Here is a 21,986-nt window from a genome sequence, read left to right as displayed (position 1 = left end):
CAATAAGTAACATCACAACAAAGATAACAAATATTTGCGAGTAACACCGCACGTTTGCTCTTAAATTTATGTGTAATGATTTACGGACGCCCCTTTTTTATACACAACCCCCTACGCCCTCATCAGAGTACCGTAGATCATTTTCATCGAGATACGCCTAAACACACTTCTTTTATTGTGTATCCCGAGGCAACTTATTTATGGTTCTTTGATGGGGGCGTGCGTCAGACGAGTGCGTCATCTTATCACGACTCTAAATTTAGATATCCTTCCTATCCCAAACGTAATCTTCTTGTTCGACTCAAGACAGGGAGGAAGACCAGTCGCAGAAAAAGCAAAAAGAAGCGAAAAACAAAAAAAAAAAAATGGCAGCCATGGCTGCGCTTCAGAGCTCCATGTCTTCTGTTTCTCTCTCCTCCAGTTCCTTCTTTGGTCAAACCTTCTCACCCTCTCTCTGTCCTGTTCAGGTATTTGCCCAGTTTCTCCTTCTGCAATTTTCTGCTCTGTAACACATAAGTTTTCTTCTTGAATTTCATGGATTTTCATCTTTTTTTCTTAAATCAGTATGAGATTTTGAGGAACTATTTGTCTATGTTTCTTTTTGAGTTTCTACTCAAAACTACGCATAGAAATTAAAATTAAAACAAAACAAAATGGGATTCTTTGCAAGTTTTAAAGTCTCTCTTTCACTGATTTCTACCTCAAAATCCTTAGTTTTTTGAGAAATGTCTAATGGTTTTTGCTTAGATTTGATTAAAAATTGTTCTTTTATTTAGTAAATGAAGCAAAAAACTTAGATGGAAGAATGGGTTCATAAGGGGCTTGACCCTATAGCACGGATAACATATTGCAATGCAAGTTTGAGGTTGTATTTCTCGCTTTTCTTACCCACCAAAAAACAATAATGGCTGGGAAAAGCTTAAAAACTAGTAAAAAAAATTGTATTTAGTTGGATTTAAAGAGGAGATTTTAGGAGAGACCCATTTGCTACGAGATTTGACTGTGGTTATGGTGTTGATTAGTGTATCAGTATTGGGTTAGTTTGTTTGGGTATATGTCCCGACCCAATTTCTTTCAACACTATCAAATCACTATTTAAGGTTTTGGAAGAGTTTATTGAGAAATTCTCAGGCGACAAGCCTTTTTGAGGGTGTTTTGGACATGGCATTATCTTTTTTTACTGTCATTCTATGAAGAGGGAGACAATTTTTTTTATAGGGATGAAGACAATGATATTCAGTTCTGTTTAAAGTCAGGAAAATATTTGAAAAGTTGAGTTGAGGTCCAATTTGGTTGGGATTCAGCCAAAAGTGTTTTTCAGGTTTCTAGGTCCATAACTATAAGTGAGGATCAGATCGCATGGCTTTGTGGAGGGTAGGTGGTAAATGGAAGGGATTGCAGTGTGAGAGGATTGAAGTTGTTAGGTGATTAGTGATCAAGAAGTGAAATCAATCTCACCCCCATAAGGAATTTCAAAAGTTGGTCAGTGGTCTATCTCCTTGCCATCTAGATTATTAGATGTTGATAAGAGGAGGGTTATTATATCAAGGAATCTAGATTTTGCAATATTACAATACTAAATTGGATGTCATCAAGTAAAAAGAATCTCTATTTTTTATTTATTTGTGTGTGTGTGTGTGTGTGTGTGTGTGTGTGTTGGGGGGGGGGGGGGGGGGGGGGGGGATGGCAAAAGGCATAGTTGTGATGCGGAATAAGTAGTCGATCAACTCATTGGAATGTTGGAGCTTTTTTGTTTCATTCCTAGTTAACTACATCAGGGAGGTTTTTGGTGGGTGTTCTCATGGGGTCTATGGGCCTTCAAAGATTCCGAAAAGGCTTCAAGTTTGGGAAGAATTGTATGATGTTGTGGAGTATTGGGTTCTATCATGGTTCTTGGAAGTGATATCAATGTCTTAAAATTCTCTTTTAGAGAGAAGGGGGGGAGGCATATAGGATTACAAAAGATATTAAGGGAGAATTTGTTGATTGATCTTCCCCTGGAGGGATACTCATTTACTTACATGGTCAACTCTTGGTTTGACACATTGCAAAACAACATTGAGGTTGTGGGTTCAAGTCCAGCTTAGCCATCCAAAAAAAAAAGTTGGATAGATTTTTGGTTTTTTATTAGTAAAATCATTTTTAGAGTATTGTTCAATTGGCAATCCCTACGCTAGTGTTAGATCATGACTCTATTTTTGAGGCAATGGAAAACAAAGATAGTCCTATTCCTTCTAAGTTTGAGAATACGTTGTTGACTCATCCAAATTTCCTTGAAAAGTTGAGATCTTAGTGGAATTCCATCTCGTCTAGTGGTAGACCTAGAGTTTGATTCCTCCATACATTAAAGCGCTTTAAGAGCAGCTCAAGATTTGGAACAATGGAAGTTTTGGAAGGGGGATCTAAAGAATAATCATCTTTATAAGGAGATTTCTAATCTTGAAGTCAAGGAAAAATGTATCACTCTCTCCAACATTGCGAAGGTGAAAAGATCCAATTTGAAGGTGGAATTTCAAAAGGATTGTTAACTTTGAGAAAATTGGTTAGTGGAAAAAGTTGAGAATCAAATGGTTGAAGGAAGGAGCTAACAATGCACAATTTTTCTACAAGATGGTCACCAAGCATAATAAATAAAATCACATATCTAAGTTAATCATTAATGGTATTTTGGTGGAGGGGGAAGCGAATATTAGGTTTGGTGTGGAGGCTTATTACTAGAACCTATACTTGGAGTAGTTTCCAATAAGTGTGTGATGAGATTAGTTTGGACCAACGAAGCTAAGTTTAAATTAGTTGCTTGGATGAGGACAAAGCCTCTAAGCCCAGTAGTTTATCCATAACTCGTCAAGTTTTGTTGAGATATTCTTAAGAATGGTTTTATGTTATGTGTCAAGGTAAAAATTTGAGCAGTCACACCTCGAGATTTATCCTTGTAATCATGATTCAGTCATACAAAATCAAATAAATATCAAGAACATAGTGATAGAGAATACACCAAATTTCTACGGGATTCGTCATTTGAATGGTCGACTACATCCCAAGCTCTCGGATCCAATTCATTGGAGTAGATTTGTGTTACAATTTATATTTCTCTCCTAAACGTGTGAGAGTTTATCCCTATTTATAGATTTTTAGCCTCCTTGGTCGTATCATTTTATTGTTTGATCATATCATTTCACTTCGCCTTGTCATATTCACATGGTGTCTTCTCCTGACCTTGTTGTCCTTATGCATGTTAAGACACGTGTCGATTGAATTAGGTTTCATTCCTCACTTAGTTGATTGTCTTCGCATTGCTCATTTAATATTTATTGAAGAATTAATATCATTTAAATGTGTATTTCAACTCTGATTGAGTAATCTCCGGACTCGAGATCAAGTAATCTTCCCATTGGAGATTGAATTCTTATGGACTTGGGACTGGGTGGAATTTTTAGCGTCCCTTGTACAAATCTCAAGGATAATTGAATCAGTTTGAATCCTTTTGATATTATGGTCAAGTCGTGTCATTTACTTAGCGTGTTTGGCTCTTATTTCAAGATGTTACATGTTTGATGAAGATTAATCAAAATTTTACTACACCCACCCTCTTGGTGGTGGATCACAATGTAGTCATGGCCTCCTACCGAGAGTATTTGTTTTTTGTTGGATTGTGTAAATACAAATCTTTGTGTCAAATGAAAATACGAGTCTTGGAGTCAGTGGCAAATAAGAATCCCAAAGAGAAAGATGGCAAAACGTTTTGGAGTTGGGGGGTCGAATGCACATTTCAAAGTCGAGAGCGAATAAAAAAAATTTGGAGTCAAGCACAAATATGTGTTCTAGAGTCAAGGTGAAGATGCGTTTTCGGGTTTAAATATGAACCTAATCATAGGCGAAAATTCGAATCCACATCTGACGATCGGAAGATTAGTCAATCCTAACTCCAAAGATTGCTAGAGGTATATAAAGTTGGGATGCATCTTGAGTGCAACATATATACGATATTATATTTTTCGAGAAATATATGGCATTATCAACGAGACGATAGTCAACCAATCGAGAAATGAAGTATGACTCGATCAACACGTGTCTTACCATGTGTAAGGACAATAAGGCCAAGAAACAACACCAAATGAATATAAAAAAGATCGAATTGAGTGATATGATCAAACAACAAATTGATACGGTCAAGAAGGTTGAAAGTTTATAAATAGTAGCAAACTCTCAAATGTATAGGATAGAGATAGTGTAAATTGTAATACAAATCTATTATAATGAATTGATTTCAAGAATCATAAGATGTAGTCGACGATTCAAACAAACCCTATCAAAATTTGGTGTATATTTTTGTTTTAACTCTTGATTTTGTGCGATCAACTCATGATTGCCAAGGTAAATTTTGATATATGACAGCTTGGACTTTTATCCTGATATTATTTATAAAATATTTTTCGAGGAGGTTTTTTTGGATGTCTCTTCGAATAACATCTCTGCAATGTTAATTCCAAAAAAAAATGTGGTGGATTTTTTTTACATGAGATTAATCAACCTTGTTGGAGTTTTTTATGAGATCATTTCAAAGCTTATAACCTTCAAAGTCAAATATATGATTACTTCAATTATTGGATCAGAATAAAGTGCTTTTTAGGGAGGAATAGACAAATTTTGGATAGAATTCTTATCGCAAATGGATGTATTGACCCTTGGGGAGTAGTTTGCAAGATAGATTTAGAGAAAGCCATTGACCACATTGATTGGGATTTTCTGAAATATGTGTTGCATCAAATGGGATTTGGTCAAAGTGGCATGACATGTTCGTCATCTCCATTTTTAACAGTTCTCAAGGTCTCGGAAAATGTATTTGTTATCACTATTCATATATGACATTGTGGTTGAATCTCTTGGGACAATAGTTTAAAGGGCAATTGAGTTTCAGGGCGATTGAGCAAGGCAATGATGTCACATCTCCAACTCGTAGATGATACACTGATTTTCTCGGATGCATCTACTTAGATTCCTTGGAGGTCTTTTAATCTTGGGCTTGGCAATTAACCTCATGAAGAGTGGGTATTCAGATATTGATAATATATCCAAGTTAGCATCTATTTTGGGCTCTAAGGTGGGTTGTTTCCCAGCATCATATTCTGTCTTCCTTTGGATATTCGATATGAAGTTATATAATTGTGAGATCCAATTATCAATAGGGAAAACAAAATCTTAGAAGGGTGGAAGTCCACGTACTTCTCAAAAGGGGTAAAACCTACTTTATTGAAAAGTAAGATTGCAAGCATTTTGGTGTATTTCCTCCCCCTGTTCACAATTGCCAAAGCTGTGAAGAACCACTTAGATAAGCCTTCCTGCATTTTTTTGTAGAATGATGGGGAGGGTTAGGTGTTCGCATAATTAGGAATATGAACATTGGATTGCTAGGGAAATGGCTGTAGAGGTTTGGATTGAACAGGAAAGTTTGTCGAATTGTATGATCAGGGCTAAGTGTGGAAAGGAGGAGTTCGGGTGGGAGGGTGTGATTGGAGGAGGAGCTACATCTTACTTGTTCAGACAAAAGTGGTTTTCATAATTGGAAAAGGAGATGAGGTTCAATGATGGGAGATTGTTGGTGCAATTGAGTTTTTTCCTCAAAACCATTTCGGAGATTATTTTTTCCATTTCAGATATGAAGTATTTTCCCATTTAAAATTTTGTGGATTAGGATGATGGGGAACCTTCATTGGGCTTTTATTTCAGGATTAATATCACTGATTGGAAGACCGACTCCATTGCTTTTTTTTTTATCTCAAACTTGATTATTCTTTGTATTAGAGTTTCTTTTTCCAATTCCAAGGAAAGGAAATTGTTCATGGGTTCAATTCTTGATTACCTTCAAAACATCGTAGCAACAGATCAATTACATTGCCTGTTTAAACTATTCTGATATTCTTTTCATTTGAGAACTTTTTGGATAGAAATCTATAATTTATTCTTGCTTGCCTACAAAATACAAAGGAGTGTGGATTGAGTATGCTGCCCAATTGCGTTCCACTTTATGCTGTAGTCTCATACTAGATTTTGATCCACCTAATCTACCAAAAGTGAAGAAAATTCTTAATTTCCAATCCAATGAAAAATTTGTAATTTTTTCCTTAATTCCATTTCTTATTTGAAGTAAAATACCTGTCTTAACACGTCATGTTTGATATGCAGGTTAAGTCTGTGGACAAGCCATGTCTCATTGTAATGCGGGTTGGTAAATCGGATCCTCTTCTCATCTCTTAGCCTTACGATGTATTCAAGTGTACATGATTTCCTTCTTTTTCAGCCAACGGTATCGAGATTTTATTAAGAAAAGATAGAAAAATAACAAGTGAAAAACTAGTAAACTCACCTATAGAGGATAGAATGTAAAAGTATACTCATTTGATCCCAAGATCAAATTGCAGTTTCTCTATCTGTTTCACTAATGAGCTGTAAGTGAGCTCATGGAAACTGTCATATAGTAACCATGAATTTATCATTTGTTTTTAGTAAATCTAGTCTTTTTGAATATGAAATTTAGTTAATGTTATCTTTACTTACATGTTCACATTCCTCATCTTAACTCTTAGCTTATTATTTCTAACGGTGCAGCTTAAGCGATGGGAGCGGAAGGAATGTAAACCAAACAGCCTTCCCGTGCTACAAAAAATGCATGTGAAGGTAGGCGATACGGTGAAAATTATCTCTGGTCACGAAAAGGGTAAAATTGGAGAAATCACTAGGATTTTCAAGCACAACAGCAAAGTGATCGTGAAAGAAATGAACTTAAAGACGAAGCACATGAAAAGCAGAGAACAAGGTGAGCCGGGGCAGATTGTCAAGGTTAGTTTTTTGTTTTTTTTTTCATCATAGTATGCACATCATTCATTACATATTCTTTATTTAACGAATTTTCGCAATGATATATCTGAACTTTTTTTCAATCCGGCTTTATAGGTTGAAGCACCGATTCATAGCTCAAATGTGATGCTCTACTCAAAAGAAAAGGAAGTAGCAAGCCGAGTGGGTCATAAAATCCTTGAGGATGGAAGTCGGGTCCGTTACCTCGTGAAAACTGGGGAAATAATTGACAGCAGTGAGAATTGGAAGAGAGTGACCAAAGAGACAAAGGAAGCAGAGATGGCTAATTCCTCCTAAGACTCGTTGTAGACTTTCTTTGTGCATGTAGTTACTTACTGGATTACATGTATTTCATTATCTTTTTGTTCTTATGTTTTTGGGTTCAAATTCTTTTGGCTTTGTGTCTGTCACTTTGCACTCATTTTCTCATCTGTTGTAGACTTTTTATGTGCATTTAGATGCATGGCCTGTTGTTTTTTTGGTAGTACGAGCTCAAAAGTCTCAAACATGTATGCTTCCCAATCTTTGGTGTAACAATCAGACATGTTCTAAAGCTCCAAGTTTCTCAAATATCTTGGATTACATATGTGGAATTCCTACAAATTTTCCCGGGCCATATGGTATATGTAGCCATTAGCCTATATAATTTTTCAAAAAAATAAATCCAAGTCTAGGTAAAGGGGTTCTTTTGTTTTTGAAATTCAAATAATGCAACGATTAGATCGTTGGAGCTATCATGTCATTAGTCAAGTATTTATATTTTTAACCATAAATATTCTTTCTAGAGCAATATGAGCAGATGAGGCATGGAGATCAATTTGAAATTAGAACCACAGTATACTTAGGAATTTATTACTCAAGTCATATTCACCACCTCTAACAGGTTAAAATAATCAATTTTGAAAGAAGTTATTATCAACCTCATTCAAATATTCAATATCTCAATAAAAATTATAATTTTTAAGATATTTGATCAAATTATTTTACCTCTCATTTGATACTTGTGTGTGCATTTAGATTTTTTTTTCGAACTTACAAATCATCACTTTCAAGTGCCACAAAGTCTTGCTAGCATAACAACTAATACCAAGAGCAACTCCAACACAAATAGTCATACTAAGTGCAGCTGCAACGCATTCGAGTTCTCACTTTGTTTTCTCTCCCAACAACTGTTATATCATATCAAAACCCTTCAAAAACACTTTTATCGCACTCAAACCCTCGCTTTCTACTATAAAACTTTCTAAAAAGAGCATGAGAGGCAAAAGAAAAGAATAAATTTCTCTACTTGTTGACAGTAAAAATTGATGCCAATTGTAACATATCTTATTATAATTAAATTTGTGAAATGGCCTTTGCTAATACAATTGAAGTGAAGATCTCTTAAATAGACAAAAAGGACCTGCGCAATAAAATGCCTAACAAAAATGCCCCCACAAATATGTTCCAAAGTAGAAATTGAAAAAGGATGCAAAGCCCAAGTGCATTGGAATTGCTCTAAATCACTGGTTTTGTTTTTATAATTAACTTGGATGAACTTTAGCCTGGTAAATACCTATTCCAAACTTTGATTTTAAATTGATGAACCAAATTAGCAAAGCTAATCTCCAAAATCTAAATTCACATTTAGCCAAACCATTTCTAGAATCAACCTCACAAACTCATTTTATTTCTATTTTTTTTTTTGATAAGTCATTTTATTTCTATTCCAATTCGATAGAATCAAAAAATCCTACTAAAACAGTAACAAATTTCCCAAGTATCATTGTATCAACTCAAACCTCATTTCTACTTTAAACCAATTTTAGAGAATCGCTTGTATCATCTGTAATCCAAACCATAAGCTATAAAATCAAAATATGGGCAAAAACCAGATTCGATAAAAATCCAAACCAAAAGTCTCCTTTCCAGAGATTCCCAAATTTAAACTAAAATCCAACAAATTATAAAGTAAATGCGAATGAACAATTTGTAGCAACAAATGACATAAAACCCTAAATTCAAATTTCTTCTAATTCACAGAAATCATTGTACTCCATCCACCATCCCAATCTACATTGAAGAACAAAATACAGAACAAACCCTAAAAAACCTAAAACTTTAGAAAGGAATCTACTTTATCATGAAAAATATTTTTTTCCCCATCTCTTGTATTCTGAGAGATTAAACCTAGTTATCATCGTCAGCAGGAACAGCCTTTGAAGATCCAGAACCAGTCTTCTTTGGCAACAAGAGATTGTGAATGTTAGGCATCACTCCACCATTAGCGATCGTAACAGATCCAAGTAATTTGCTCAACTCCTCATCATTCCTCACCGCCAATTGTATGTGTCGAGGAACAATTCTTGTCTTCTTGTTATCTCTAGCTGCGTTCCCCGCCAACTCCAACACCTATAATAAAACCCCAAATCAAAATCAAAAAAATTATAAATATTAGAATCAAAATCACCAAAATTTGATCGAAAACGACTTCAAATTTGTAACCCTACTAAAAAAAAAACCAATTCCGCAGCTAAATATTCAAAACCAAATCAAGATCAAAAAATTATAAATATATGAAGTAAAATTACCAAATTTTGATTTTGATTTTTTTTTTTTTTTTTTAGCTTTAAATTTGAAACCCTAATCGGAAAAACCCACTTCTGCAGCTAGATATTCAAACCCAAATCAAAATTATAAATATACGCAAAAAGACCAAAATTTTATCAAAAGTTGAAAATTGAAACCCTAATCGAAAATCCTCACCTCTGCAGCTAGATATTCAAGAACGGCTGCAAGATAAACAGGAGCACCAGCACCGACTCGCTCTGCGTATTTGCCAGCTTTGAGAAACCTAGCAATTCTACCGACTGGGAATTGCAGACCAGCTTTGCTGCTACGCGATGTAGCCTTCTTTGATGCACCAGAACCAAGAGATTTCCCTCTTCCAGCCATTAAATTTGGTTAGAGAAAATTGCAGAAATTTTAATTCTATACGGAAGAGGAGAGAATGGAGGAGACTTCGATGCTTTGTTAGCTTTGAATGCGTGGGTTCTCATCTTATATTTATAGGAGATTTTTGGAGGTTTGTAGGCCAATTGGAAACAATGACGAGGATCGTAATCTATAACCGTTCATTTACTGATTCATTGAACGGTAAGATCAGGGTGGAGACAAAATGGTTTTCAGGGTCTTGGGCTTGCGGGATACAACTTACGACTTCCGAGAAGTTTAAAGTTTTCTCATAGGATAAATGACGAAAGTACCCCCGATACAGAAAAAATGGTTAATAATCTTCTTTCCTACTACCATTTGGAGGCATGTACAAAGGAATGTGTATTAGAAATATTACAAATCTTGATAGTTTAGCTTGATTGAGCTTCTAATTACAATAGTATTTCCGGATTAAGATTAAAAGTATAAGAAATAAGAGAAATTATAATTTTATACATAATTAAGAAGATAAAGATAGAAAGATTCCAATTCAATGCGAACAAAGATCAGTGGCAAGATTTTCGAAAGGAAATTAAAAAAGTAGATTAATGGATTGAGAAATTTTGTAAAATTAACAACTTAAATATGCATCAACTTATTCTAATAAACATGAGAGCTTGAGTAAAGGCATCTAGTATTAAAAAAAAAAAAATGAATTGGTCCATATTTACATTATGTAAATTCAATGATTGAGATAGCAAAAACATAGGGAGTGTGAGGGTCAAAGAGGACATAGGTTTGAAAGGTAATAGATTATGATGTTCCATGAGATTTTATATAACATGTCATTCATCTGTTAATTCTTCACATTTCGAGTCATTAGTTGAAAATGGGGATTTTAGTTATTTTACATCGATGGGCTTTTGTCTCTCTCATCCACTTTCCTTGGTAGGTAGCCAATTCTACCCCTCTTAATCTCTCCATCAACTTACTTAAAGACCTTATCTACTTTCAACCCAAAAACATAATGTTAATGGTACAAAAATGAATTGGTCCTTGGGAAGCAGTCCTATCCTCTCCCTTCGCCCCCCACCATCATTTTTCCTCCTCTTTCTTATTGTAAAGCTCTTCTTTTATGACAATCGATTTATTCCTTTTTACTCATAAAAAATGGTCCAGAAAACCATTAACTTGATTTAGGTGGATAGTCATGTCCACTTCACTTTTGCTCTCCTCCTTCTCAACACCTAAAAAAAAAACATTCAATTGAGGAAATTCACATCCACATGTTATTTTAATTAAGCAAGAGAAGAGTATAAAAAACTTGGATAGTCACACTTATTTGGTACTTAAAATTAGTTAGTGGGGAGATTTAATTGTATTAGATTTGAAAGATAAGTGGATGGCACCTATATGAGAGGTATAAAGCTACAAATTTGTTTCCTCAAGTATAGGGATAAATCAGATGATAGGTACTGAAAAGGATCAAAGGACTCAATGTCCTAAGCACGAGATTCTGAGTGTAAAGTTAGCAAAAACATCTCCCACAAAATCAAATTCATGTGAGTTTCATGATTTGTTGAGTTCATGCAATTTAAGGCTTAAAACGGGATTATTTTTATTTGAAATCTGAGTGATTCGAATCCAAATTTAGCTGGTTTGATTCATTCAAATATATCCGAATTAAAATATGGTTCAAATATGAGGTTGATGTCTCTTGATCTGAGTCAGATTCGGATCCATCCATATATCTGTCAATATTCGAATAATATATTACTCTGCAAATTATATTTTTATATTTTTCAAATTACTTTTTCATCAACCAACAATGGTTGGGTGTAGTGGTCAAGGTCTTGTTTCAAAATGGAGAGATATTGAGTTTAAGTCACCATTTTGCTATATTTTAATAATTTTATTTGAAATAATTTTGAACAATTTGACATTATGACTTGAATTAATTAATATGGTTGGATTGGATCTGGATATGGATTTAATTAAAGTAAAATGATTCGGTTATGATTTTAGCTATTAGGATCCGAGTCAGATTCGGATCCATATAAAAAATTCGGATATGAATATTGATATACTCATCTTCGGCCCAAACCCAACCCGTCTTAAGCCCTAATGCAACCTAAAATCCTACAAATAATTTGATAGAAGCTCATTTACCAGTATTGTAAATCAAACAATGACGCACATAACTTGACATACTTTGACCAACTTCATACCAACATGTGTCAACCATCTCGTAAACAATATATTCAGGCACATGATTCTAGTTGTATATATAAGCAGCTATTAAAAAAAATGTATGCAATCCTCACCATTTTAAGCAAAAAATTATGTTAAAATCTTGTCTAATTTGATCTCAAAGTTTTCTTTGCAATGGGCTCCTTAGTGATCGAAAGCACCAATGCCACCGTTGAGGAGGAAGGAGCTGGTGTTAAGCAAATGAAAGGACCAACAACTTGCATGGAGAGATAATGTGGAATTGTAAATCTTATCCATGTTATATAACTTAAAATGGGTCACACCCAGACCAAATTTGAGTTTATTAGATCTTTTTTTTTCCCTTTATCGAAATCCGACTCAGATCCTACTAGATAAATCATATCCAACTCATTTCTTACTCACTTAATTCTAATCTGCCCAGCCTGATCCAAATTGTTTGATTCAAGTCAGGTCGGATATCATAACATGTTTGATGCTATATATACTTCTTTGCTAATTGCTATATTATTACATTGAAAAGGATGTTTAAAAAAATCTATGCATATAATTTTTAATCAATATAACCTTCGATATAGGTGGATATAGGGATGGATTTGTATGTGACTGGGATCAAGGGTCATCAAATCATATTCAATCCATTTTTGCTTCGGATCTAATCCAAGGGTCTAAGCCTACTAAATTTGAATTTCAGATAAAATCTGACCCGTTTTATGCCCTTCCCACATCTAATAGATTACTTCAAGTATTGTTGTATTAGCCTCGTAATTCTTTTTCAATTGTATCATTCATTTATTGGGATCCAAGTTAACAAACATAAGCATTCTCTAGCAAGATAGATAATTCTTCAAGTTTGATTTACTTGAACAATTCATTATTGATATCAACTATCAAATGAGGTATTGGAGCTACTCCAATGACATCTCAAAAAGGGTTGGCAAAAATTTGGCGCGAGCTCGCAAAATCTTTCTCCAATGCAAAATGAAACTAAGAGAGACAATTGGAGTTGCTCCTATATACTAGTTTTTTTATTCATGGAGAAATAACTATCTATTAGTTTAGGATAATGCTGAAATATCATTGAAATGTACATTGTGGGGGGACATTTTTGACGTGGATATGTGTCAGAACCATAAATGCTTTTATCGAGATCTCACTCATATCTTGATGAAAAGTGTCTATAGTTCTTACACACATCCACATCAGAAATGCTCCCACATGATGTACATTTCAATGTTACTTTAGCACGACTCATTAATTTATTTTCTTTGTATATACTCACAAGAAGCAAACACAACCAATATAAAAAATAAAAATAAAAAAGGGTCAGGTTCCACTAAGTTGCGTGAAGGATTACTCTTAGAAAAAGACATGATCCCAACCTTTTGAGGACAAGATCCAAGAGTTCCTCTAAATAACTATTCTTCATATGTGTGTTTTTCAAATGAGTATCAATCTTAATCAATGCATTTTTATTTTTTTTGATAAGTCTCAATCAATGAATTTCCTGGGGGGGGCTTCAATTGTTAAATTTCATATTTATAAGGTTGGGATTGTGTGTTTTCTCAAGAGTTATTCTTTATGTGAAAAAAGCCCTGGGCCATCAAATTTCATAAAATTTGACGAATAAAGAGATTGAATTGGTGTCGAATTTTTCATTAGCAAAATTTTATTTTCGACGGTTCGAAACTGTCAAATTAATGAAGGATGGGAGAAATTCAACAATTATAAACCATCAAATCTGGGAACATCAAGAATTTCGACGGTCCTAGACCGTCAAAATTCAGTTTCTAAAATTTTGTGGGCCTTGGCCCGTCAATTCTTTCTGTCGAATTTTTCAATTTTCACATAATGTGAGTCACTGAACCTGACTTAATAAAAGTTAGGAAAAATTACTAAAAAGAGGTTAAATATTTTAATATTAACAAAAAAGGGATCTTTTTTTTTCAAAAATTACCAAAATCAAATTAAATCGCTCGATTGTCCACCATTTTAATAACTTGTTGGATTGTCCAACATTTTAATGTGTTAAAATACATTGCTTTTACCAAAAATGCCCTCTAAATGAGTAAAACACTCTGTTGTCTAGCGTTTTAAACTCTTGCTTTAACACCCCAACAATTTAGCCTCCATCTAAAATGTTGGACAATCCAACGATTTACTAAAACACTGGATTGTCCAATAACTTAATTTGTTTTTGTTATATAAAAAAAACTTTTAAATAGATTCGTTTTTATAAATATTAAAATATTTAACTCTCTTTTACTAATTTTCCCTAAAAGTTATCCATCCTAACAATGCCCAGTAATTAAACAACCATAGGAACTGAAGTTTATATTTAGGTTTCGATTGCTAGTATGTGTGAAACTGAGTCTAAACTGACCCACGTAGACGTATTTTATAAGAGATCTACTATTGGCACCTCAAATTTTACTTATTACACTCGAATTAAAAATAGGAAAAAAAAATTAAGTGAATAATTGAGAATAAGTAAAAATTGGGGTGCCAATAGAAGTTCTTTCATTTTTTTTTTGTTAGATTTCTATTTTTTAAGTTTAGAATTTTATATGAACCTAATCATTATTGACTTATTGTAAGAGTTATGTTCTCACGTCCACCATATACGTTCTTCGTGCCTATTTACTCGTTTCACCCACTTAATTTTTCATATACTCCTTATGCCTAGTTATGAAAATTCTTAAACGTCAACGAACAAACTTTGATAGGTTCAAAATTGAACTTGTTTTAACTGATTCAGTAGGTACCTATCGAACATTACAAAATCAATTCGATATGGTACTGGCATGCCAAACACAAAGATTTACATGAAATTTTTTTGTTTAATAGGTATCTATCGAACATTGCAAGATAGATTTGAAAGTACTTATCGAATATAACTTTCTCTTATAAATCTCTAGTTTGATATGTCAATGCCGAATCTTTGTGTATAAGATTAATAGTTACCTACTGAATCTTACAATAATGATTCGGCACTGTCATACCGAACTAGAGATTTCACACACAAATTTTCTCATATGAATGACTTCAACTTGATTGATTTTTAGGTGTTAAAAAACGTAAGATTGAAGAAGGAGAAGACCCATGTTGAAATTTAAAATTTTTATTTAATTTTTCTACATGCAAAGAAGGAAAGAGAGAGAGAGAGAGAGAGAGAGAGAGAGAGAGAGAGGGGTGTGTTGGGGGGAGATAGTGAAGAAGAAAGAAATAATGGATAGATAAGATGGTTAGGATTTTCATTCGATAGAATAGATAAAGAACAGAGTAATAATATAAGGTTATAAGTGTAATTTTTTTATTTTTTTGATTTTTAAGATTATACTTAAGTCTTAAGTGAGCACCAATAAAATATGGTTTTTATCGTAAACAACTACAGAAATGGACACCAAAAACATGTTTCTAATTAAACAAACGTTATAATGTTTTATAATGATGAGATTATAATTTCATCCTAACCTTTGTAACGTTTGAAGGGGGTCTTTTAATCTTTATTTGGCGTGTGATAAATAATTTAAGAAATTAGGGGTGTAATAAGTAAAAGTTGGGATGCCGAAATAACCAGCAAGGCTCGAGACTAATTTTCTTGAAGTTCAAATTTCAAAACTTGTTTCGTTGATGATGGCGATAATTTTAAGTTCCGCAATATTCTCTGCAACGTAACCCTCTGCAAACTCTCTAAAAAATGACGGATTTCTTCCATTTTGGTCTCCACCATGGCAATCTTTCCTTCCTCGAAGCTCTTATTGAAAAGCCCGCTTCTCTCACTTCTCCAAAAATCCAAAACTACCTCAGAAATCCTCCAAATTCATACCCAATTGATTACCAACGACCTCGTATCCGATACCTTCGCCTTAAGCCGATTGATCGCTGCAGTGACCTCAAATGCTTCAACCATGGATTACGCAAAGTTGGTTTTTTCCCAAATTCAACAAGCTAACACCTTCATTTGGAATTCCATGATTAGAGGTTACGTCGAAAGCTCGAGCCCTCGAAGTGCATTCGTTTTCTTCAACCAAATGCGATGAAAAGGCATAAAAATTGATAATTTCACGTACCCTTTTGTTCTTAAGGCGTGTGGGTTGATGATGGGGTTGCAAGAAGGGAGGCAGATTCATGGGGACGTGGTGAAGAGACGGTTTGAGTTGGATTTGTTTGTGATGAATGGTCTGATCAGTATGTATTGCAGGTGCGGTGACACGGTTTGGGCTCGGGGATTGTTTGATGGATTTCGCGAGAGGGATTTGGTTTCTTGGAATTCGATGATCAGTGGGTATGTTGGGTGTGGGGAGATGGTGCAAGCGCAGAAGCTGTTTGATGAAATGCCGAACAGAGATATGTTTTCTTGGACCATAATGATAGATGGGTATGGGAAGGTCTGACAGTTATTTTTAGTTAAAAACAGTTAGTTTTTTTTATGGTTAATTTAGTTAAATGAGTTTATTTTTAAGTAGTAATGAGCACCCGTTTTTTATTAGTATGTGCTGCTCCTCCTAATGAAATGGCAGATATGACCTTGTTTAATGTATGATATTTGCCATCAGTGCAGCTGATTCAATGGTCAATGTCACACTTATTAAAGGCACATTTGTCTTTTTTGCTAGGAGGAGTGCCTGGTTAGTTAAATTAATTTATTTTACGGCACAATCGGACCTACTGACTCAGGAGTGTGGCCCTCGTCTTGTTGGACCTACACTCCGAAAATAACAGCTTGATTGGTGATTTCTAACCATTGGATTTGAACACTTTTTTCAGGGTTGTAGAACCCATCCGTGGACTTTTTCATGAAGAATGCAACGAAAGAACACTAATTCCAAGAGCTGGAACATACCAATCAGATTGATACATTGGTCCACCATCATTCCACAGTACCAAAAATCAATATGAGTGGATGTTCTATATCATTTGATATATAATAAGTGAATGAATTGTCTAAAATTAATTGTGAAAGCTTTAGATAGAAGACGATGGATCATATATCCAAAAATCACCCCATGATGCCTTTTCATTTTATTTTATAGGTATAAGATTATTGGTTAGCAAATGAAGTTGAGTTCAAGAGGATTTAAACCTAAGATATAGGAACAACACTCCACACATCTTACCACATAGCTAAGTTGGCACTTCAATGCCTAGGAAGGTTGACCTGATAAATATTGTGCTAAAGCTCACATTATCTTTTTGAGCACTTGAGGCTCGGTGTGTGTTCTTATATTAATAGGATTTCTTAATTTATTTTTGCCTAGATTTTTTACCAATGAGTTTGTCGCTTTCTTTTCAGAAATTTAGTTGTGTTGATCGTGCTCGTGAATTGTTTAATAACATGCCGGAACGAGATTTGGTTTCTTGGAATACAATGCTTGACGTTTATGCAAATATTGGAGAAATGGTTGTAGCTCATGAATTATTCGAAGAGATGCCCAAGAAAAATGTGATCACTTGGAGCATAATGATTGACGGATATGGCCAACATGGAAACTCAAAGGAAGCCTTGAATCTCTTTCAAGAAATGCTTTGTCAAGGCACAAAACCTGATAAGGTGTCGATTGTCGGAGCAATTCAAGCTTGTGGTCAATTGGGTGCACTTGATCAAGGAAGGTGGATTCATATTTACATAGAGAAGAACAAAAATATATCTGATGTTGTAGTTTTTACGGCTCTGGTGGACATGTACGTGAAATGTGGTAGCCTAGATGAGGCACGCAGAATTTTCAATAACATGTTAGAAAGAAGTGTTGTTTCTTGGAATGTAATGATTGTTGGACTTGGGATTAATGGCTATGGGGAAGAAGCTTTGGAGCTTTTCGCTCAAATGGAGAGACGAGGAGTTTTGGTGGATGATTTGACGTTGCTTGGTGTTTTGAGTGTGTGTAACCATGCGGGTTTGGTAACCGAAGGTTTATGCATTTTCGATAGAATGAGAAATACTCATATGATTGAACCCAAGGTCGAGCATTATAGTTGCCTTGTAGATCTCCTTTGCCGTGCTGGACGACTAGAAGATGCTAAGAATATCATAGAAACTATGCCCGTGAAATCCAATTCAACTTTTTGGGCATCTCTTCTTGCTGCATGTCGAACACATCGAAATTTGGCTCTTGCAGAAATCTCATTAGAGAGACTTGTAGAGGTCGGAGCAGATGATGGTGGGGTTTATGTACTTATGTCAAACATCTACGCTGTTGAGGGAATGTGGGAGGACGTGTCGAGGATAAGAAGATTGATGACTGATCAAGGGATGGAAAAGGAAACGGGAAGGAGTGTAATTGAGGTGCATGGTGGTATTCAAGAGTTTGTTCACGGTGACAGGTCTCATTTTCAATGGGGGGAGATGAATTTGGTCATTCAGAGCTTGTCGAAGATGATAGTCTCTCCAAGTTAATCCTTGGTAGGAATGGAAAGGAGAGAACTTTCTCTACTTTTTTTTCTTTGAATCCAATGGATAATTCTCTTGAAAGTCAGACACAAACGGATTTTGGGAGCCAAAAATTCCTTGTAAGATCACTTTTTTTCATTTGGACTGCTGCTTTAGATCGTATTCTCAATTTGGACGGGTTGATTCATAGGGGCCTTTGTACCCCAAACTTTTGTTTGATGTGTAAGAGCGATGGAGAATCGGCTAGTCATTTGCTGATTCATTGCTCTGTAACCCACAAGTTTTGGATGTACTTCCTCGAGTGTTTTGGTGTCTCAGGTTGCCTTCCACTTACTGTGAAACGTTTGTTCGAATTTTACATGGGATTAGCTTATGGACACTTATTCCCTTCGCCATTTGTTGGAGTATTTGGAAGGAAAGGAATCGCCGGATCTTCAAAGGAAAAGAAGCCATGCTAGACAGCATCCTAGTGTCAATCAAAAGCTTTTCATTTTTCTGGTTTAGAGTTCTGAGGTGTCTTCTTTGAAGATTTCATGGGTAGATGGGCGTAAGTTTGTAGATTATCCTGATTGTTTTTGGGTGGCATCTGTTGTAACTCTTCCGGTTGGTCATCTCGACCACTTCTAATGAAATCTGCATTTATCTATCAAAAAAAAAAAAGGGACTATGATGCTCGTGAGGAGAAATACTGGTATGGATGATCAATCCTTCTTGTGCTTCAAATTTAGTGAACATCCAGTGGATCCTTTTGCAGAACTTTTTATACAAAAGTGACCCAATTGCGGATAATCTGGATCTTCCAGCCTAAAAAAAAAGAAAAACTAATGATTTCCTGACACCCCTCCTCTAACATATGCTCCCATCACAGGCCCAGAGATCATTTGCCTCAGGATAAGCATAACCATAAATCTTTTGTGGGTGTCTTCGATCAGAATTATCCTGTACTACTACAGAGTTTAAACGCAATCGAGTGTTGCTTAGCTGCAGATAGTTAAGGACACACCCACTAGCTACAATTATTACCACTTTTCTGGTTCAAGATCAACTAATTTGGCAAGAATTATTTCTTCCAAAGCAACCAGTTTGCGTTGTCAATTTTAAATGGGCTTCCATGTGCAGATTCTTCTAAATCTGTAGGTGTGGAGGGAGGAGGGGGGTTGGGCAAAGCATGCTTCTTATTTTTATATAAAAATCACCGAAAGCAAGGAAGAAGCTGAAACACATTCCCTCATTTTGGTTAAATAGATTAAATACATTCTGTGATGCATTTTGTGAAATTTATCCAAGCTTCTTCCTTCGGAATCTGGACTGATTGCTGATGCGTGAGTCATCTCACCTTCAGGTTGATTGGATCAGGAGTTTTGTAATATTTCTCACTTCTACAATGATATTTCCTGATCCCCATTAAAAGGCACTAATCCCTAGGAAAGCTGCATTTCTCTGCCCAGCTCTCAGCCGTTTATAAGTAATGTGGTCTTTGCTCGAAAACAAACCGTCCTAAAATAAATAAATAAACAACACAACAAATTTGTCTCAGTTTATGAATAAGATTTGATTGAACCAATCCCGCTCTCAATATCTGTAAAATCTGTCTCTGACTGTAAGTGGCTCCAAGAATGATTTGTTATAACAGGTGTGAAGAAATACGATCCTAAAGCATGTGTGGGACATGGGAAGGTTGTTGAGATCAGTGGGCAATGGAGACAGCAATGGAAATCTGATGCAAAGGACTGGAGAAGTGGCTTTTTCATAAGAATTTGGGTATGTCATGAGGCTTGAACTGCCAAAAAAACGCAGATTGGTGGAGGAAAATAGAGGTTAATATTGAAGATGAAATCTTTTTGGAGAATAATTCCCAAGAACTCTAAAGCTGATAGAAATGTGGAGGCACCCAAATACTGAGATTTTATGAATTAATATCAACAAATTGACATCATAGGAGTACATCTATTTAAATAGAGTCAAAATGATGAGGGAAACTTGGTTTTTGATACAAGCCATTTTAGAACCAACAATATGAGAACATCTTTTGCAAGAATGTAATTGATCCATACAAAACAAATCCAAACCTATGAAGACACATCAAAAATCAAGAATCCAGTGGTGAAGACAAAGGATTGGTGAAGAGACTCTCAAGTGAGAATTTTCTATATCAACATGCCTGTTAACATCCTACAACTCTTAAAAAAAGAAGGAATGGCTTACACACCCCTCCATGGAATGCTAAACAAGGAACAAAAGATTTTGCCTCGTTGAAAACTATGACTCAATCTTTGAACGTGCCAATAGCCACCCCCACTGAACTAAAGTGACAACATTTTCCTCTCAAAATGTCCTAAAAAAATGTTACATATTCACGCCACTTTTATTGTTCATTTTTTTCCCATACAACCACCAAGTACAAACCCAAACTTCTACTACAACCATAGCCAATATGATAAGTGACAATCTTCACAAAGGAGTCCCACTCCCACCACAAGAGAAATCTTCCTTAAAATTGGCCTCTCCATGGGTACCTGCTGAACATCTAATCCTTCTTCAAAAGGTAATTCCCCACAAAAAATTGCTATTCAAACCCCTGTTATTTAGGCCTAGACACACCACTAATCTATTAAGACATTAAAATTTCTTATACTTTATTGTCATCATCTACACTTTAACCCAATTACTCAAGTGAAAAAACAGAATCCCATTTCGCCATTCAACTCTATCTTGAGCCATATATTCAGTCAAACATGTGTCATTCCCAACTCACCAAAGCCACTTCTATTGGATCACCATGTTTACAAGCTCCCCATTAAAAACCAAAACTCTTACATTTTTTTCCTGCTCTTTAGAGCCACAAATATGTTCACTTTCGAAAGCCGCTCTCAATGGACTAAGACATCCTAAGAACTAAAGCAGACAAAGCAAATCAAGAAACCATATATTGTTAATAGACGAAGGCTTCCACTACTCTTTTAAACCAATGAAAAAAAGCAAAAGGAAAATTAAAATCTCAGGAACTTAAAAATCAATCACTTAGATTTCCTACCAAAACAATAACTATTAAATAACAGAACAAACAAAAACATGGATAGACAAAAACCCGAATAACAGATCTCAATCAACCCAATTGGACCAATGTTCAACCATTTCTGAAGTTCGAATGATAATTTTTGAGAATTAAACAAAGCCCATACAAGAAATCTAAACAAAAGTCTTCAATTTGTGCACAAAATCATCAAAAAACCACCCGAAATTGGGGAGCGTTAGAACCAGTCGCAGGCAAGATCTCCCATCGACACGGTTCGAGTTCTTCAGAAACTGGGCAGTAGCCAGCAAGGGTCACCTTATCGGCCGAAGCTGCAGCGGACCCGAATTCGAAAACAGTTAAATCAGCTGGGCGAGGAATCTCCATAGCTCCATTCATATCCGATATTTCGGTTTTCGGGTCTGTGTTCTGCTTCGCTTTCGTAGCAGAAGCTTCTTTGCCTTTCCACCAAGAGAGGATCCCCATTGTTGTTTTAACACGAGCTTTGTTAGGGTTTTCAGTTTTACAGAGAAGCTCTATGGAGAATTGGAGAGAGGAGAAATCGAGAAAGTTTTAGAACTCATT

General features: G+C 35.2%; 3 protein-coding genes and 1 pseudogene across 4 annotated transcripts; 2 read left to right on the top strand and 2 right to left on the bottom strand.

Moving 5' to 3' along the window:
- The first annotated feature begins 284 nt into the window (after positions 1-284).
- RPL24 (Translation protein SH3-like family protein) lies at positions 285-7,260 on the top strand. The gene is made up of 4 exons (XM_086459229.1): positions 285-467; positions 6,184-6,222; positions 6,607-6,837; positions 6,952-7,260. The coding sequence occupies exons 1-4, from the start codon at positions 366-368 to the stop codon at positions 7,150-7,152; spliced, it is 573 nt and encodes a 190-aa protein (XP_086315355.1). The 5' UTR covers positions 285-365; the 3' UTR covers positions 7,153-7,260.
- Positions 7,261-8,737: 1,477 nt separating this feature from the next.
- LOC147392034 (putative histone H2A.3) lies at positions 8,738-9,886 on the bottom strand. The gene is made up of 2 exons (XM_086460001.1): positions 9,601-9,886; positions 8,738-9,246 (listed from the first exon to the last, which is right to left on the bottom strand). Exons 1-2 carry the CDS (start codon positions 9,787-9,789, stop codon positions 9,025-9,027), a joined length of 411 nt encoding a protein of 136 aa, XP_086316127.1. The 5' UTR covers positions 9,790-9,886; the 3' UTR covers positions 8,738-9,024.
- Positions 9,887-15,515: 5,629 nt separating this feature from the next.
- Positions 15,516-19,321, top strand: LOC147392033 (pentatricopeptide repeat-containing protein At2g22410, mitochondrial-like; annotated as a pseudogene). The gene is made up of 2 exons (XR_015182559.1): positions 15,516-16,388; positions 17,294-19,321. The product of XR_015182559.1 is annotated as a pentatricopeptide repeat-containing protein At2g22410, mitochondrial-like (transcript).
- Positions 19,322-21,384: 2,063 nt separating this feature from the next.
- On the bottom strand, positions 21,385-21,986 carry LOC147392032 (allyl alcohol dehydrogenase-like protein). The gene has a single exon (XM_086457519.1). It carries the CDS (start codon positions 21,885-21,887, stop codon positions 21,612-21,614), a length of 276 nt encoding a protein of 91 aa, XP_086313645.1. The 5' UTR covers positions 21,888-21,986; the 3' UTR covers positions 21,385-21,611.

This window comes from Akebia trifoliata, chromosome 11 (assembly GCF_017979445.1).
Source record: "Akebia trifoliata isolate Shusen 1 chromosome 11, ASM1797944v1, whole genome shotgun sequence".
Lineage (NCBI taxonomy): Eukaryota > Viridiplantae > Streptophyta > Magnoliopsida > Ranunculales > Lardizabalaceae > Akebia > Akebia trifoliata.
The sequence above is the reverse complement of the archived record's forward strand: the minus strand, read 5'-3'. Positions and strand labels throughout refer to the sequence as shown.